We start from the raw sequence: 14,298 nt of genomic DNA on the forward strand, positions 1-14,298 counted from the left end.
CCTTGCTGATGGAAGGAGGTTTGCACTCAAAATCTCACGATACATGGCCCCATTCATTCTTTCATGTACCCAGATCAGTCGTCCTGGCCCCTTTGCAGAGAAACAGCCCCAAAGCATGATGTTTTCACCACCATGCTTTACAGTAGGTATGGTGTTTGATGGATGCAACTCAGTATTCTTTTTCCTCCAAACACGACAAGTTGTGTTTCTACCAAACAGTTCCAGTTTGGTTTCATCAGACCATAGGACATTCTCCCAAAACTCCTCTGGATCATCCAAATGCTCTCTAGCAAACTTCAGACGGGCCCGGACATGTACTGGCTTAAGCAGTGGGACACGTCTGGCATTGCAGGATCTGAGTCCATGGTGGCGTAGTGTGTTACTTATGGTAGGCCTTGTTACATTGGTCCCAGCTCTCTGCAGTTCATTCACTAGGTCCCTCCGCGTGGTTCTGGGATTTTTGCTCACCGTTCTTGTGATCATTCTGACCCCACGGGGTGGGATTTTGCGTGGAGCCCCAGATCGAGAGAGATTATCAGTGGTCTTGAATGTCTTCCATTTTCTAATTATTGCTCCCACTGTTGATTTCTTCACTCCAAGCTGGTTGGCTATTGCAGATTCAGTCTTCCCAGCCTGGTGCAGGGCTACAATTTTGGTTCTGGTGTCCTTCGACAGCTCTTTGGTCTTCACCATAGTGGAGTTTGGAGTCAGACTGTTTGAGGGTGTGCACAGGTGTCTTTTTATACTGATAACAAGTTTAAACAGGTGCCATTACTACAGGTAATGAGTGGAGGAAAGAGGAGACTCTTAACCCCTTCCCGACATGTGACGGAATAGTACGTCACATGTCGGGACCCCCGCTTTGATGTGCGCTCCGGCGGTGAGCGCACATCAAAGTCGCGACATGTCAGCTGTTTTTTACAGCTGACATGTGCGCGCAATAGCGGCGGGTGAAATCGCGATCACCCGCCGCTATTAACTAGTTAAATGCCGCTGTCAAACGCAGACAGCGGCATTTAACTACCGCATCCGGCCGTGCGGCCGGATATGAGCGCATCGCCGACCCCTGTCACATGATCGGGGGTCGGCGATGCTCCTCCATTGTAACCATAGAGGTCCTTGAGACCTCTATGGTTACTGATTGCCGGTGGCTGTGAGCGCCCCCCTGTGGTCGGCGCTCACAGCACACCTGCATTTTAGCTACATAACAGCGATCTGATGATCGCTGTTATGTAGCAGAGCCGATCGGGCTGTGCCTGCTTCTAGCCTCCCATGGAGGCTATAGAAGCATGGCAAAAGTAAAAAAAAAAAGTTTTTAAAAATGTGAAAAAAATAAAAAAAACATAAAAGTTTAAATCACCCCCCTTTCGCCCCAATCAAAATAAATCAATAAAAAAAAAAAAAAACCTACACATATTTGGTATCGCCGCGTTCAGAATCGCCCAATCTATCAATTAAAAAAAAGCATTAACCTGATCGCTAAATGGCGTAATGAGAAAAAAATTCGAAACGCCAGATTTACGTTTTTTTGGTCGCCACGACATTGCATTAAAATGCAATAACGGGCGATCAAAAGAACGTATCTACACCAAAATGCTATCATTAAAAACGCCAGCTCGGCACGCAAAAAATAAGCCCTCACCTGACCCCAGATCACGAAAAATGGAGACGCTACGAGTATCGGAAAATGGCGCAATTTTGTTTTGTTTTGTTTTTTGCAAAGTTTGGAATTTTTTTTCACCACTTAGGTGAAAAATAACCTAGTCATGTTAGGTGTCTATGAACTCGTAGTGACCTGGAGAATCATAATGGCAGGTCAGTTTTAGCATTTAGTGAACCTAGCAAAATAGGCAAGCAAAAAACAAGTGTGGGATTGCACTTTTTTTGCAATTTCACTGCACTTGGAATTTTTTTCCCGTTTTCTAGTACACGACATGCTAAAACCAATGATGTCGTTCAAAAGTACAACTCGTCCCGCAAAAAATAAGCCCTCACATGGCCAAATTGACGGAAAAATAAAAAAGTTATGGCTCTGGGAAGGAGGGTAGCGAAAAACGAAAACGGAAAAACGGAAAAAGCTCCGGGGGTGAAGGGGTTAAAGAAGAATTTACAGGTAGTGAGAGCCAGAAATCTTGATTGTTTGTTTCTGACCAAATACTTATTTTCCACCATAATATGCAAATAAAATGATAAAAAAACAGACAATGTGATTTTCTGGATTTTTTTTTTCTCAGTTTGTCTCCCATAGTTGAGGTCTACCTATGATGTAAATTACTGATGCCTCTCATCTTTTTAAGTGGTGGAACTTGCACTATTGCTGAATGACTAAATACTTTTTTGCCCCACTGTACATAGAAAATTGGTGATGTGTTCAATAATTGTTTCATCTGTTGTATTTCATTTTATTTTCTACTATTTTACCAAGATTATAGAATCTCAAACATCTTAATTGGAAACTAAAAAAAAAAAAAAATATGTTGAGGAAACCATGAATAAATATAATGATTGGATGATATAACTAAAAGTTGGCTGCTTCCTTTCAGGAACAGTACCAATCTAATTAATTGTCCGTGTCTGGTACTGTTGCACAACCTTATGCACATGTTTCTACTTTTCATACAACCCTTTTAATAACACATTTATTAGCCATATGAAATGGGTCATGCCTCGTTTTGTTTGGAAAAAGATTACATAGTGAAGAAGTGATGGTGCATGCATGATTGTGAGAGCATTCAACTACTTGCATTTATTTCCAAGCTATGTACAGATTAAAGGGACTCTGTCACCCCCTCCAGCCATTAGAAACAAAAAGAGCCACCTTGTGCAGCAGTAATGCTGCATTCTGACAAGGTGGCTCTTTTAGTTATTGGTGCAGTCAAAGCAGAAATAAAGCGTTTTATTATTTCGCAAAAATACCTTGTGAATCCCAGCCCCGCACTGTGTTATGCATTATGCACAGTGCGGGGCTGGGATTCACAAGCTGGGTGGCCGCACAGGCGCAGTCTGCGAGACTGCATCTGAGGTCAGACGGGCAGCGTTCACTGCACCTGCCCCAGGCAGAACAAAACAGCGCAGGCGCCAGATTTGATTTGAAAACAGCGCAGAGGGGGCAGCGCCAAGCGCCGATGAAACCTTGAGTGACTGCAGTGTGGCATGTGCAGCAGGGGGGTTAAGACCTGCCTCCAGGGCTAAAGACAGGTATTTTTGCGAAATTATAAAACACTTAATTTCTGCTTTGACTTCACGAATAACTAAAATAGCCACCTTGTCAGAATGCAGCATTACTGCTGCACAAGGTGGCTCTTTTAGTTTCTAATGGCTGGAGGGGGTGACAGAGTCCCTTTAAGTAGGTGCAGTCCACCGCTATCTCTTCTAATCAAGATTCCAGATTATCAATTGTTTTGGAACTGTTTACTCCTCAGTCACTGCATTCATGGTAATGCATCGGAGTACATCCAGTTTGCCTATATATTTCTGCTATGTATGTGGGAACCTAACATCTGCAAGAAGCAGTCGCCAATATTTCACTGCTATCATGTGGATAAAAATTACCTAGCTATAAATTCCTATTTGCATACATCTCTGCTGAAATCAGCAAGCCAGTTACTAGATTATATTTGTCTATTGCTCCTGTGTTTAACCACATCTCTGCAAACGTGAATCAGCTGACATTACATTACTGATATCCTGCTATCAACTTCATTCCTGCTGAAAAATACTGGACTGCACCTACTTCCATTATCCCTGTGATTAAATGCATCCATGTTAGAAGATATACAATTCCTTTATATCTTCTGTCCTCATGTGTAGCTTCACACCTGTCTCTGGAACTTCATGCTCTTCTTGACTCCTGATGCCCTGCATGTCCCACTCTCTTGGTCCTTGCTGATCCAAAAGCCATCCAGAATTATCCCTCCACTGCTCAATCACCTCTGGCCAGTGCAGCTCAACATGATCTTTCTCATAGAGCATCCATCTTACCAGGTAAGCCTATAGCACATTTTCAGCCCAATGATGCAAATACAACCTTAGTAAGTTCAAAGTGACCTCAACATATGTGGCTATGAGGAAATGTGTGGTAACCCATAGAGATTACTCTTATTCCTCCCACACTAATCTTCTCTGATGTGTTGTCACACACACTATCTGGAGTTGTTCATTATCTGTCTTGTTCATTGTTTTATGGCGTTCCCTACCTATTTTATTGACTAAACTATGAGCTGTGACTTCCTCTGTAGATTCACAACAAACTGGCTGCTGCACGTTCTTTTTCTGTTCAAGATATGATAGACCCTCTCAAATGACTGGGCTCTATCATATGATGTGATAATTGCAAGTGGAAATGAGCGGATCAATCTATGGAGGATCGACTTTGAGTCAAATTTCCAGAAATTCGGGGTTTCACACAAATTTAGGCAATTTTAATATTAATTCGCAAAACAAAATTTGCCCGGCAACTTTTCATGCACTTCTCCATAATTCCCTGCAACTATGACATCTAACAGATTATCATACCTTATACAGTAGTGGTCAGCACGTGGGACCATCACAGATGAGTGATTCTCAAGTGGATCACAGTTTGTACGGCAGAGTCATTTTCCATCTCTAGAGTAATTTCATTGAATAAGTCTCTCTCTCTTCTATAGAGTATAACCTCTTATGAATTATCAGATTCCTCTCTCTTTTCTGCAATTTGTGAGCCCATAGTGTCAGCAAGGTTCTTTCTCACTCTCTCCCTGAATTTCTAAAAAATTTACAAATTTTATCTGCTTACCTCAACTCCGATACCTCTCTGTATACTTTTTCAAATATTTAATTAAAATGAAATCATAAAACATATTTTGTGAGAAAATGTACTTTTATTATGTAAATTTACGCAATTTTTTAAAATCTTTTCTAGACCATAGAAACAAAAAGAGGTGCAAGGACAATGGCATGGTTAATAGTTTGACATAATATAGTAAAACAGTGTTATCTATTACATATAGTTGCATTAAAATTTGTATCTGTCCAGATCTGTCAAAAGACTTTACATGAATATTTCCTATGGCTGAATTATGAGGAGGGCAAAAAGGTCTCCACCACATTTTTAGAATAATTCAAAGAACTACAATATGGTGTATGGTTTAAAAATCTGAAACCTGAGCTCTGATAGGCCACATTCCCACAATGAGCTTTGGTGAGCTTTTGATGTTGCAGATTTTCTGCACCTATTAAATAAATTATTCTAATTGTGTTTTTTTTTCATTGCATTTTTTTAGCTTTTTTACATGCATTTTTATTGCATTTTTGACTAGGCGTATTTGTCTCTTATCATGACATGCTTTATATAAAGTTGATTTGTTTTTGATACTTCCTGGTATGTGTCTTTCTTATCGATATAATCATGTGCAGATGACATGCATTCTTGATATGTTTCCGCTCTGAAAACGAATGTGCTTTTTTTACCTGCATATTTTCCAAACCTAATGCAAGTCTAAGGAAAAAATCTGCTTAATAACTTAGCATACCCACAAGAAAAAAATGGAAATATGAGGATTTGAAACAAGTACCGCAGGTCAGTTTACAGTGATCGAAAAGGAAGCATAGTTGGCACGATATTTCTATAAATCCCATCCACTTTGCCGTAACTGTAAGATGCTGCATTTTGGATGCAGCGAAAATATGCGGCATCAAAAACTCACCAAAAACTCATTGTGGACACTCAGCCTTATTAATGTAATACGTTGTTGTACTTTTTAGGCACTATAAAGTTCAGCTATTCAACATATGGTATTATTTGGATAGTGAAAAAGCACTTTATAGAAGTTTTTTATAAGACTGATATAATTTCCACATCTTATCTATAGTCTATTTTTCCTAGTAAGTTTCCTTTGCTTTAAAAAAAAGAAGATTATAAAAATTATAAAAATATGTGAAATGGAATCCAAAGCATTAATTAGGCTGGGGAGTTTAGAAAAATTGCCTAGATACCATCTTTAGATGTTTTATGAATAAAAAGTTTTATTTTCAAAGATTCAAATAATCATCCTTCTTTCAATACCGTAAGTAATGAACAAAACAACATGTACATATCCATCACATTTACACAATGTTCATCGAACTAACGTTTCGAAGCAAAAGTACAGTATCAAAGGTTAAATCAATCCAAAAATAATCTAACTACTTGCCATAAAGTTACTGTATGCTAGAAGTTCACTCAACCGCAGACCTTGGTCACTTTCCAAAATCATGTGGGACCCAAACATCGTTAAAAGCCTAGAAGGGTTCTCAAAAGAGAACGACAAACACTTCATTCTGCAAATCATTGATATTCTTAACTCAACAATCCCGTCATAGAATTTATGCATTTGGAAAAGATGGAAACACCAATATAATGGACAATCCACTTAAGTTATATACTGCATGGTGAATATATACAGAAAACACATACAACCCACATACACACATATACTATATAATATATATAATATATATTATATATTAAAATATACAACTGTATATAACTACAGGATAATGGACAAGCAAAAAAAATCTACAGACTTTCTCAACATTATATATAAACTTGACATTTATAATAATGTTGCTAATATTGAAAATCTTAATTGCACTTACAAAGTTGAAGGAAATCTATAAATAATAGATGATTGTGGAAACGGAACCAAAACTGAAAATCACCAAATGTGAAAACAAGTAAGGTGATAGAAGTTAAAAGGTATGTGCACTTCTCAATATCTTCTGAAATATCATTTAAATGTAGCAGAGGGTTAATGGGCTGTGAAAACCTCCAGTCTGCTTTACTTTTATCAACCTTTAATCATCTTCCAATCGAAAGCAGATTGTGATCTCATTGATTTTAAGTCAACGGCTTCACTATTAAAGTCGCCAAATATATTAGATGTCAGTCAAATGATAGTTCAACTGACAGCTATGTCCCATGGCTCACCCATACATAGGCGTGCTCGAATGAGACATCCTGTGTTCTCCATGAGTCACTGACAGACTCCTCTGCTTCTCCCAGATAACAAAAGCAAAAACGTTTTGAAATCAAACAGGATGGATCCTTCTCTCCCATTACATTATATGTCAAGGAAGAGCTGGGAGGCTCCCATACCCATTAGACTATCACATCCAAGCCCTTACAATCTCCTATTGTCTCCAATTCAAAAATATTTCCAGAATCCATTCCTTTCTCAACACTAAATCTAATAAAATGTTAGTGCATGCCCTCATCACCTCCCATCTCGACTACTACAATATCCTCTTCTGTGGCCTCCCTGCTAACTATCTCGCACCTCCCTAGTCCATCCTTAACTCTGCTGCCTGAACAGTCCACCTCTCTCTTGGATACTCCTCCATACCTCCCCTCTTCAAATCCCTTCACTGGCTCCCAACTTCCCAACGTATTCAGCTCAAATTACTAACATTGACGTACCAGGCCGTCAATAATCTGGCTCCTCTATATCTCTGAACTTATCTCCTGATATCTTCCAACACATAATCTCCGGTTTTCAAAAGACCATCTTTTCACCTCCACCCTCATGCATTTTTGACCCAATGGCCTCCAAGACTTATTATTATTATTATTATTATTATTTATTGTTATAGCACCATTTATTCCATGGCGCTTTACATGTGAGGAGGGGTATACATAATAAAAACAAGTACAATAATCTTAAACAATACAAGTCATAGCTGGTACAGGAGGAGAGAGGACCCTGCCCGTAAAGGCTCACAATCTACAAGGGATGGGTGAGAATACAGTAGGTGAGGATAGAGCTGGTCATGCAGCGGTTTGGTTGATTGGTGGTTACTGCAGGTTGTAGGCTTGTTGGAAGAGGTGGGTCTTCAGGTTCTTTTTGAACCTGTATCCTTTTTATCCCAAGTATACTTCATCCTATGGAATTCTGTGCCCCAACATGTCCACCACATTCAGAACTTTCAAATTGAACTTGAAAACTGATCTCTTCAAGAAAGCTTACTGTCTGCAATGACCACCGCTGACACCTCACCACCACCGGAGCTGCTGTAATCCCCCAACCTACTGTCTCCTTTCCCATTTTACTGTAAACTGTAAGTCTGCAGTGGCAGGGCCCTCTCCCATCTGTACCAGTCTGTCATTGGTAGTTTGTTCATTGTAATCTATATTTGTATTTTGCATGACACCTCATTTTACATGTACAGCTCCATGGACTCAATGGTGCTCTAAAAGTTCATAATAATAATAATAATAATATTCCCATCAATATTTGCAGGTTCAAACAAATTTAGTCTCTTTTATGGGGGCCTTAAGATACTGAAGTTAAAGCAAAGTGAAAACAAACTCAAAGAGGACAACACTATTAAAGCCTGATAAATGGTTGTTACAATAAATTCAAAATTATAAGTAAAACAGCAGAATGTAAATTTTGGAAAATTAATAAAGAACTGAATAATAAAGATGGACTTTTCACTAGACTTGGCTCATTGACTTCTCACATCACCCATTTAGATATTTCTTTAAAAAAATATCACAGAAGATGCACATAACCTTTAGGGCATATCTTGAGAATCTTTTTAATATGGCTGTTAGGGAGTATACAAGTAGAGGTCAGAAGGTTTACACATAGGCTTGGTGTAGATTTGCATGTGATACTAATAAAATATTTGTAGATGTAAAAAAAACCATAACATATATATGTTTGAACATTTTACTATTCCGTCATCCGGTATACTTCTTCAGAATTATTGTACTTTATATTTGCAATAATCAAAAAGGTAATAACAAGTTCACATATATTGGACTATAATTTTTGTGCAAATTTGGGATTTTTTTTGTTCAAAAGTTATTTTTCGGACCTTTTAAAGGACATTTAAAAGAGACAAGTATTTTTTCTCACAAGTATGCAGCTTTTCCTTCTTCTAATTCTTTACTTTTTCCGCTGGAGCCACTTTTCTTTCCGCAGATCCGTCTGGTTATGCACATAAGCAATCCACATTGTCTCATAAAGAAGCAACTGACATCCGTCACAACGAGAATTAGAAGGAGAGCAGCTATAGCCAAACCGATGACTGCTCCGATTCCAAGGCCACTGAAAAGGGTATCTACAGGGAACAAAAGAACATACTATCCCTTAGCTCATCTTTATTTATAGGCTAATTATCATCATGATTTATGAAAATTTAGATAGAATTAAACATTACAATGTCAGAAATAAATGGTTGAATGTTACAGTACTTTATTATATATCGGCTTTCAAGGAAGGGAACAGATCATGATAAAAATCATTGGTTAGATTCTGCTTTCTCCATTATTATGGCTTATGTTCATTAAGAGACTATCCCAGCTGTACAATATAGAAACATTTAAAGTTACCAGCAAATCCTAGTGGGCCCCTTTAACGTTGAGGATTTGCTATCTTTGCTTTTAAAGGAGCATCATCAATTTTTTTTATCCTCTTAATATATTGCAGTCATCATATTATATGGCACTGTATACTTACAAATGCTCGTTTTTCCCCTCTACCCAGTTAATTCTTCTCTTTTCCATTAAGTCTACGCCATCACATGGGTAAAAACAGACTAGCTGAAATCTTTTAATCCCTGTGTAGAAACAGAAAGTCTTTTTTCCCTGCATGTGTCATCATTAGAACCACAATTCTACATCAGTGTAAAGTCCCTGGCAGTGGGAGGAGCTGAGAAGCTGAGTCAGGAAGAGGGGGATGACTCACGCAGAAAAGAGTCCTTGTTCTACAAAGAGCTAACAAGGATTCACCTAGTCTGTTTTTAATCACGTGATTTTACAATTCTAATATAAAGGAGAAAAATAGCTGGGTAGAAGGGCAAAATGAGCAATTGTAAGTACACAGTGCCATACAATATGATGACTGCAATATATTAAGAGGAACATGGACAATGAGAATATAAGTGTGAATTGAGCCTTATCAGATAAGTGGCTGACAACTAAAACTGTCATTGATTTAGTAAAGCATCAGTATGACCAGCTTATCACAGAATGTAAGGTCAAAAAATTGTGGTTTTAATCTCTTTCTATGTTCTCTGATTTTGTCAATACTGGCCCTGAAAAAATGATGTTGGAATCTTTCCCTATTGTTCCCTTTCATATTGCGTTCATATTGTAAGTCTAATTCTTATCTGAGATGCTATCGAATCCAAAGCTTAAGTTAAAATATGTAAAAACAGGTTCTCCTTATGGCCACAGGAAGAAGAGGAAGGAGAAGCTTAGTTATATGCTCTGAATGATCTATTCTTCTTAGTAAAAGTGTGGGACAGAAACATGTGAAGGTGGAGAGAAATCAGACGGACCTCAACACATCATAAGTCAAGTAAGCAGGTGATGCCCCAGGCACAATACTTAAAATGATGTCGAACTGGGACAATAAGTCTTCATTTGTCAGGCCTTTTGTGATTTACACAACTGGTTCAGCCAAATGGGAAGGAACCAACCATTGTAGTACTGCAGTGTGAAATGGCCTACGAAGCCAATGACGCTCCATACGATACATTGGACATTCCGTGCTATTACAGCATACAAGAATCCTGCCTTGCTATTCATTTCTGTGAAGCCCACTGGGCGCTTTTTCTCAGTGTATCAGCCCTACTTTGTGTAAAGCATCTCTTTCTGATTAATTTTGCTTCATTAATCTTTATCCTTGAATGGGAAAAGTTTCGAGTGTAGAATCTACAGTAGCTTGGCAAGAATTAAAAGATAATGTCCCTTGAATTAGTCTAGAAAAATAAAATACGTCCTGTTGTGTGATAGGAATCTGTGTCTGATAATGAGGGCTGTGTGGAAGACTCGCATTGCTTCTTCGCTTTAAAATATTATTTTTCTAATTATTTTTAACACAGACAACTGACGACTTCTGTGATTGACTGCTGGTTGAGTACGTATCAATGTTCTGCAGTGCAGGTGCCATGCTGAGAAACCAAGCTGCTAATCTCACTGTACTTTAGTAATATTTTTAATCACTAAAATAAGCAAGTTTCTTAACTGTTTTTTTTTTAACTCAAGCGACTAATATATTCATTCTCCATTAATTTCTTTCTATATTAGAAATTCCTATGCAATTCTTTATTTCTTTCTGTATTATAGAAAAATTGGCTAACTTCGGGATTTATCAGTGAGCCCTATGGGATAATTGTCATTAATTATCATGGACCTCTTACCAACCACTATGGTCCACTTACCAACAACCTTAGCTATAATAGACTACATATAGTTTGGAGTAATAAGTTGCATTTCCACAGACATCACTTGTTTAGATTTTTTTACAGGTCCTGTATTAAAGCTGATCTGCATGTAACATGTTAAAGAGCAAGAGAAGATGATTACATATATAGTCTAATGTGATACATTTCTTTATAACTATTATCTAATTCTGAGGGGTCCTGGAGGTGGTCCTATCATTGACTAACATTATCTGTATGGCTATGTATCCCTATTGGATCGCCTACTGGACTCATAAACAGAGTAACTGCAAGTGATGAAGAACAAGGATTAAGATAAAAATTACACTGAAACTGTTCCTACAAAATTATATATTTGTTCATCACTTTGTGCCATTAATATGCTGTTTACATACACACCCCATGTACAATGTGGCAAGTTAACTCTACACATTTAACTCTTACACATTTGTAGTTAACTCTACACATTTTCATGAGTATTTCTTGCAAAATACGAATCAACAATAAAAATAGGTTGTGACAATACTGGTGGCTAGGCTTGAGCGACTTTTCCTTTTTTGAGGTAGAGTCGAGTTTCACGAAACCCGACTTTCTCAAAAGTCGAGTCGAGTGAAATCGGCCGATCTTCTTGAAAAGTCGGGGTCGGGGATCGTCCGAAACACGAAACCCAATGCAAGGTAATGGAAAATCTATATATTTTTATATTTACTTCAGCGCGATATATGTGAAAAGCCGGTAATTCAATTGCCGGCTTTTCATTTCTCCTGCCTAAACCCGAGATGATATGAGACATGGTTTACATACAGTAAACCATGTCATATCCCCTTTTTTTGCATATTCTACACTACTAATGTTAGTAGTGTGTATGTGCAAAATTTCGGCGCTGTAGCTATTAAATTTAAGGGTTAAATCGCGGAAAAAATTGGCGTGGGCTCCCGCGCAATTTTCTCCGCCAGAGTGGTAAAGCCAGTGACTGAGGGCAGATATTAATAGCCTAGAGAGGGTCCATGGTTATTGCCCCCCCTGGCTACAAACATCTGCCCCCAGCCACCCCAGAAAAGGCACATCTGGAAGATGCGCCAATTCTGGCACTTGGCTACTCTCTTCCCACTCCTGTGTAGCGGTGGGATATGGGGTAATGAAGGGTTAATGCCACCTTGCTATTGTAAGGTGACATTAAGCCAGATTAATAATGGAGAGGCGTCAATTATGACACCTATTCATTATTAATCCCATTGTATGAAAGGGTTAAAAAAACACACACACAATATTGCAAAGTATTTTAATGAAATAAACACACAGGTTGTTGCAATATTTTATTGTTCTCTCAATCTACCTGAAGACACTCGCTCTGTAACAAAGGAAACATAATAAACCAACAATATGCATACCATCCGTAGATCTGTAACGTCCCACGATGTAAATCCATCTGAAAGGGTTAAAATATTTTACAGGCAGGAGCTCTGCTAATGCAGCTGTGCTCGTGCCTGTAAACCCCGGGGAATGAAGGAAATGTAGGTCAATGACCTATAGTTACCTTCAGTCGCAGTGATGCGCCCTCTGCTGGATGTCCTCATATGACGTCGAGCGTGGGAAAAAGTTCCCAGGCTGCAGTTCATGAGGACATCCAGCAGAGGGCGCATAACCGCGACTGAAGGTAACTATAGGTCATTGACCTACATTTCCTTCATTCCCCGGGGTTTACAGGCACGAGCGAGTGCTTTAGCACAGCTCCTGCCTGTAAAATATTTTAACCCCTTCAGATGGATTTACCTCGTGGGGCGTGACAGATCATCTGAAGGTATGTATATTGTTGGTTTATTATTTTGCAAAGCAAGGGTCTTCAGGTGGATTGAGAGAGCAATAAAATATTAAAACAACCGATGTGTTTATTTCATTAAAATACTTTTTAATCATGTGTGTGTGTTTTTTTAAACCCTTTCATACAATTGGATTGATAATGGATAGGTGTCATAATTGACGCCTCTCCATTATTAATCTGGCTTAATGTCACCTTACAATAGCAAGGTGGCATTAACCCTTCATTACCCCATATCCCACCGCTACACGGGAGTGGGAAGAGAGTGGCCAAGTGCCAGAATAGGCGCATCTTCCAGATGTGCCTTTTCTGGGGTGGCTGGGGGCAGATGTTTGTAGCCAGGGGGGGGCCAATAACCATGGAACCTCTCTAGGCTATTAATATCTGCCCTCAGTCACTGGCTTTACCACTCTGGCGGAGAAAATTGTGCTGGAGCCCACGCCAATTTTTTCCGCGATTTAACCCTTAAATTTAATAGTTAAAGCGCCGAAATTTTGCACATACACACTACTAACATTAGTAGTGTAGAATATGCAAAAAAAGGGGATATGACATGGTTTACTGTATGTAAACCATGTCTCATATCATCTCGGGTTTAGGCAGTAGAAATGAAAAGCCGGCAATTGAATTACCGGCTTTTCACATATATCGCGCTGAAGTAAATATAAATATAAATATAAATATATATATATATATATATATGTGTCTCAATGACATATATATATATATATATATATATATATATATATATATATATATATATAAAAAAACGAAACCCGATTTTGGAGCGAAGATCGCCGACGGCCGACCCGATCCCACAGAGATCCCAAGTCGGCGACTTTTGAAATTGGCCGATCTGTTTCGCTCAACCCTACTGGTGGCACTCAGCTGGAATCTAATGGCCAGGAGAGCGTGAGTGGGCAACAGCAAGTGCTAGTGGAAGTTGTTGTAAGTAGTACTAGGAATAGTTGGAACAATCCAGAGAAGAGTGGGAATAGTCTGGGTGAGACCGATCTCAGAAGCTGGAGACTAGAATAAGCTTAAATGATAGACACAATGATCAAGCGATGAGTAAGAATTCCATGTGGCTTAAAGTAGGCCCAAACAGGAAACAAGATGGCTTCCAGAGATTCAACATCAGTAATCTTACTAAAAGGCAATTGCAGAAACACAATAACAGTCTCTATTATAAGGAGTGGAATTGCAGCACAATTTATCAAAGTGAATAATAAGTGCTAAGATGACTTCATTAAAGACAGATAACCACAGCCAAAAAATGTGCTCAAACA

At 38.7% G+C, this 14,298-nt stretch overlaps 1 protein-coding gene across 2 annotated transcripts in view; it reads right to left on the reverse strand.

The window, feature by feature from the left end:
* Window positions 1–14,298, reverse strand: part of NCAM2 (neural cell adhesion molecule 2) — a 585,384-nt gene that overhangs the window by 51,873 nt on the left and 519,213 nt on the right. For both annotated transcript variants that reach the window (XM_077294013.1, XM_077294012.1), the window contains exon 16: window positions 8,880–9,084. In XM_077294013.1, coding sequence (XP_077150128.1) covers window positions 8,880–9,084 — 205 coding nt within the window. The remainder of the gene's footprint in view (window positions 1–8,879; window positions 9,085–14,298) is intronic.

This window comes from Ranitomeya variabilis, chromosome 3, assembly GCF_051348905.1.
Source record: "Ranitomeya variabilis isolate aRanVar5 chromosome 3, aRanVar5.hap1, whole genome shotgun sequence".
Taxonomy (NCBI): domain Eukaryota; kingdom Metazoa; phylum Chordata; class Amphibia; order Anura; family Dendrobatidae; genus Ranitomeya; species Ranitomeya variabilis.